General features: G+C 44.1%; 1 protein-coding gene across 1 annotated transcript in view; it reads left to right on the top strand.

Annotated features, from left to right (window-relative positions):
- LSM7 (LSM7 homolog, U6 small nuclear RNA and mRNA degradation associated) overlaps positions 1–2,489 on the top strand; it is a gene marked incomplete at its 5' end in the record, with an annotated part of 10,012 nt that extends 7,523 nt beyond the window's left edge. The window contains one exon of the mRNA XM_019513118.1: positions 1,415–2,489. Within this exon, the coding sequence (XP_019368663.1) occupies positions 1,415–1,557 (143 nt within the window). The remainder of the gene's footprint in view (positions 1–1,414) is intronic.
- Positions 2,490–5,609: the final 3,120 nt, after the last annotated feature.

The following is a 5,609-nucleotide window of genomic DNA, read 5'->3' as shown; positions in this document are numbered from 1 at the left end:
GGGGGGGGGGGGGGGTGGAGCTTGCCTGCCACCCACCACCCTGCACTGCAGCTGCTCTACGTGCGGCTGCTGCCACCCCCTCACTCCATGTTTGGCCAAAAATCGCTGGCCTCAAGTAACTGGCATTTTTAGATACCTGGCACCTCCCATTCCCCACTTCTTCTGGATAACAGGGATTTTACTGTACTGTGTTTACCCAAATCCAAGCTGACTTTGAATTCAAGACATGCCCCCCCCTAATTAGGGTCTATAATGGAAAAATATACATTTTTTACACTTTTGCATGTATAGAATCTAATTATTCGAGGGTTGCCTTAAATTTGTGCCCCAACTACTGCCAGAGCCACCACTGTGGTTGGGAAAGCTAGAAGCAAAGGGCCAGACCTTACCCTCCCTGTCTATACTTTCCCCACCTGTGCCTACCTCCCTGTCACTTGCCTGCAACCCTCCATCACCTAGTTCCTGTGATGACTCTGTTTTGGATCCAGGGCAGTCCGCAGCAGTGGGCCCAGCCCAGCCCAGCCCAGCCCAGCCCAGCCCAGCCCAGCCAAGTAGAATCAATGACAGCAGCTGTGGGTCAGCTGGAACTGAAAGTAAAGGCAGGGGTGGGGTTGGAGGATAGGCTGTGTGGTCTCCCCCAAGTGCTCCCACTATGACTTCCATCCTCCACGTCCACAAGCTACCCCAGCCTAGGACTGGCAGTGGTTCAGCTCTGGTCTCTCCCAGAGCCAAAGCCAGAGCTTGGGCCCATGCATGCCCTGGACCAGTATCTGAATCTAATATGAGGTTCTCCAGTCCCCTCCCATATTGACTGGGTGGTGGGGCAAACTTCATTTTGGATTCAGCTAAATGTGGTAATTGCTAAATGTTTTCAGGTTCCAAAAAAGAATGGTTTCCAGGGTTGCAAAAGGGTGTCTCTGTTTTTATCTTGGCAGCATATAATAACTAAGTGTGGACGAGATGCAAGTATACTTTTCACTGAATAAACAACAATTATGAAAGGAAAAGTTGCCCTTTTGGTAGTCTGGTTGGGACTATTTTTGCATTGGTCCCAAAATATTTGGAAGAGTTTCAGATGGGAGCCCTTTTTGTCTTTCGTCACCTGTTTGTTTTTCTCCAGTGTGACTGGAGAAAAGTGTAAAGAACTGGGACAACATATGCTTCAAAGCAGAGTTTGTATTATCACAAGATATGGACTATCTAAATCCTTGATTTTCAAGAACTTCTGAAGCTATCAAAGGTTATAAAAAGCAATGAAAAATAACTATTCAGTTAAATAGTGCAAAGATGCCCAAAGAGAGCACACGTAAGTTGTGTGCTGTGTGGGTGAACTGTCTTCTCCTTTTACACTGTCACTAACATTAAGCTTCCTGCTATATTCTTTTTTTCCATCCACCTCCCCGCCACCCTTCAGATCCAGATGACCAATATAAACTTACAGAGGACACCCGCCAGCTGGGACTTGTGGTGTGCAGAGGAACATCTGTAGTTCTTATTTGTCCACAGGATGGAATGGAAGCTATTCCAAACCCTTTCATTCAGCAGCAAGATGGCTAATGTTTCTTGGTATTCTCACTGAAGCCTCCAGGCTGCAAGTCACTAGTGTAACAACCAATGGTATATGCAAAACCTCCTCTCTTGGGAAAAATTTAAATTTTATTTTCATTTTATAGATGGCAGAGTGACTTTGACCCTTTAGTTTTACAAGTTGCCACAGGTAACAACAGAAATACAGAGAGTCATCTACAAAACAAGTTTGAATTTGGTTCAATAAAGATTTTTAATTACTGCTCTCCAATCACTGTTGAAAGTAAAGTATTAACAAACTGTACATGGTTGCTCCCCATATTGTGGACCTAAAGTGACTACTTTAAGACTTCACAGTGGTAGCAGCCAGCAGGAGTACACAGAAGACTGAATATGAAACTTTGAAACAATAAACATGATGATTTTTTTTATTATTATACTGCTGTTCTAGATTTCAATACTTGCAGGCAGAGAACATCTTAGGCTCTGTTATTGGTTCTTGTGTGTGCCCACTGATAATTTAGTGTACAGGGATATATGTTCCTATAACTATTACCACAATTTAAAAATGCTACAGGGAGACACGCAGATTCCTTTTTTACCTCTTTCCCACCCAGTCTGTCAGTGGTAGGTCTGTAAATTCTGTTTCTCCCAGAAACTTGGAGTTCATCTTAAAAACTTCATTATGTTTAGGTCACTTTGTCATGATTTCAAAACTTGCTGAAGTATCTGTTTTCTCTTATGTGACAGAGAGAATTTCAAGGAAAAGAACACTTTTGTAAATGTTCAACTCCAGGAACTTTGTCTTGGGCTACTTATGCATCTTGTAAGCAAACCTATTAGCAATTGTCTATGATTTTAATTTTACTTGATTTGTAAGTATACTTTTTTTTAATATGTCATGCTTCTCAAGATGAGAGTTATGAATAAATACAAGTTATTAAAAAGTTAGTTTCCTTTTGGCTTTTGCACATTTTTTTTAGTCTGAAAAGTTGCTGGGGTGAAAAGGCATTGTGGAATGTTCCATATCTATCAATTCAAATGATTTTTTTGGATCACAGGTAAATGTGTTTAACTGTCAAATTTGTAAGCTCAATATGGAAGGTGTAAAAAGGTTAGCTGCTCTTATAACATCAGTACTAAAGAGGTCTGAGTATGTGAACATATGGTTTTTTCTCTGTCATGCAAATCTATTAAGAAAAGCATGTTAGATAATGGTCAGGTAGGGGCACTGAGACAAAAGATACAGAATTTTTCTAACTTTACAGATGTGAAAAATGACTTCTGACATTTTTGTCGTTGAGAGATATAGGCAGACTTAATGCAAACATGAAGTTGCGGATTGAAGGCAGACATATTTCTGAGGAGTCAAACTCCAAGCTGATGGTGAGGAGCTGCAGAAAGCTCACAAAACCAAAATGAGTGCATAAAAAAGCATCAGGTGAACTTCAGTGTCGATAGATACTTGTGGGGAACAGTAGCCTCAACTTTACATACTTCAGATCAAGTACTGTGTAGGTCTTACAATTTTGGCAAAGAAACCTTGGACTCATTGCAGATAGTGCTCTAAAAAGATCATTATAAAATGTAGTGGCAACCTAAAAAGCAAATAAACTTAATTATTGAACTATCAGAGGTCAGGAAAACAGACCTTATGGTGAGAGGCTGAGAGCTATGGGACTCTTCAGCCTGGAAAAGTGCAGGCTCAGGGGTGATCTGGTGGCTGCCTGTAAGTTTATTGGGGTGCTCACCAGGATCTGGGGGAACATCTGTCCACCAGAGTGCCCCAAGGGATGATAAGGTCAAACGGTCTCAAACTCCTCCCAGACCATTTGAGGCTGGACATAAGGAAGAACTTCTTTACTGTCTGAGCCTCCAAGGTCTGAAATAGACTGCCACCAGAGGTGGTTCAAGTATCTACTTTGAACACCTTCAAGAGACATTGGGATGTTTAACTTGCTGGGATCCTCTGACCCCTGCTGACTTCCTGCCCCTCAGGTAGGGGACTGGACTCTAAGATCTTACAAGGTCCCTTCCAGCCCTAACATCTATGAAACTTGTCTACATGTGTCCCTACAGCAATGTTGCTACTGTGCTGTGCTTTAGTACTTCCTTTTGCTGCCATGCTTTAGTACTTCCTTTTGGAAGTTCATTTTAGTACTTTATGGAAGTACTAAAGCACAGTGCAGCAGCAATGTCACCGTACGGGTACGTGTAGATGCCTTCTCCTATTCGGAAGTACTAAAGCACAGTGCAGTAGCAGCCTGTACTGCGCCGTACACCAGGCACAGTTATTTTTAGCTGCTAGTTCACTGTAGTGGCACACTATAACAGAGCACACCGCTATGGTGAAATAGATGCTGGTCACATGTAGATGCATGTGGTTGCTATGTTGCCATAGCACATTGCTAAAATGATGTGGTGTTGTAAGTAGATGCACCCATTAAGGAGTTGAAAACAAAAGTGAGAACAGCACGCCACTTAATAAATTCACATCTTGAATGCTGTGTGCAGTTCTGGCATATATCCCCAAAAAGGATATAGTAAAATTAGAAAAAGGACTGAGAAGGACAAACCAGCATGATCAGGGGTATGAAGCAGCTACTGTATCAGAAGAGACTGAAAAGGCTAGGCCTCTTTAGTTTGGAAACAAGGAAGTTGAGAGGGGATATAATAGAGGTCTATAATTGGGTCTGTCTACCTGAAGGGGGTTGGTTCAAGTTTCAGGTGTGGCATGTTGAGGCCTGGGGTACATCCATGAGGTGTGTGGCCTGGGAAGGCTGTAGCTTTTCTTGTGTGGCTTATGGGGCATGTGACTCCCGTGGTGCATCCTGTAGGGCATGTGGCCCCTGACCCCTTGGAAGTTGGACAGCCTTGGTGTACAAGATCATGAAGGGTGTCCATAAAGTGAATAAGAATTGTTATTCACCAAGTCTCAAAATACTAAAATAAAACTCATGCCATGGGTGCTTGTGGGACTGACTCTCTCTGTCTTGGGGCAGTTGATTGTCAGTATTGATTATTTCCTCTCCTTAGTCTGGTTTTGTAGGTGCTAATTGATAGAAATTAACTGGCTACATTAGCTAGGTCCTGTGTATTGAGCTGGTCCCTGTGTGAATCATGATTGGTTGGTAACTGGTAACAGTAGCTTAGCAGCCAGGCCTGCAGTAGTGTCTCCCATGCACCAAGACACACAGTCAGTCCCACAAGCACCCATGTCGTGAGTTTTGCCTGTCAGCAGCTAGGGGTGCAGGGCTCCAAAATCCCCCCTGCACTGATCTTGACAGCTGGCAGGCGTCATGGCCACAGCAGGGGCCACCATCCCTGCAGCTGTCACCCCGCTGCGTCTTAACACACGTCACCCATGGCACAATTTTTACTTGTCTGCAGCTTGAGGGCAGTTTCCCCCAACCAATCTTCTTGAACCTTGGCAGGGTTTGTGACCTCAGCAAGAGCTACCAGGCTTGCAGTTTTGACCCCCCTGTGGTGTAACACATAGACGTGACACGAGTTTTGCTTTCAAGAATTTGGGGTGCAGTTCCCCCCAACCTCTGCACTGATCTTCTTGAAACTTGGCAGGCTTTGTGGTCTCACCAGGGGCCACCACTCCTGCAGTTCTCACCCCCCCTTGTTGTAACACCTAGACGTGACAGGAGATTTGCTTTTAAGAATTTGGGGTGCAGTTCCCCCAAAACGCCTGCACCAGTCTTCTCAAAACTTGGCAGGCTTAATGCTCTCTGCAGAGTTTACCACCCCTGAAAATTTCATCCAAATCAGACAAAAAACAACAAAGCTATAGCTATTTTATTGTTTCCCCATTATACCCTATGGCCGGAGCTCTGAGGCAGCGCTTCGACCTGGATGTGCCACTTCAGACAAAAAGCGTCCAAAGCTTCTCCAGATCTGAAGCTCTGTCTGAAGGCTTGCACAGCCCTATTGGCAAGGTGGGGCCTCATGACTAACTCCAGGAGGCAGAGGGATACAGGTGAATGGGGGCTATCTTCCACAGGACCTGTTATATGTAAGCAAGGGATGTGGGCAGTGGGATAGTTTCATAGTTTCTAGGGTTGGAAGGGACCTGA

Source organism: Gavialis gangeticus, unplaced genomic scaffold, assembly GCF_001723915.1.
Source record: "Gavialis gangeticus isolate Ggan-Ray unplaced genomic scaffold, GavGan_comp1, whole genome shotgun sequence".
NCBI classification, from domain to species: domain Eukaryota; kingdom Metazoa; phylum Chordata; order Crocodylia; family Gavialidae; genus Gavialis; species Gavialis gangeticus.
This window is presented reverse-complemented; position numbering and strand designations above follow the sequence as displayed.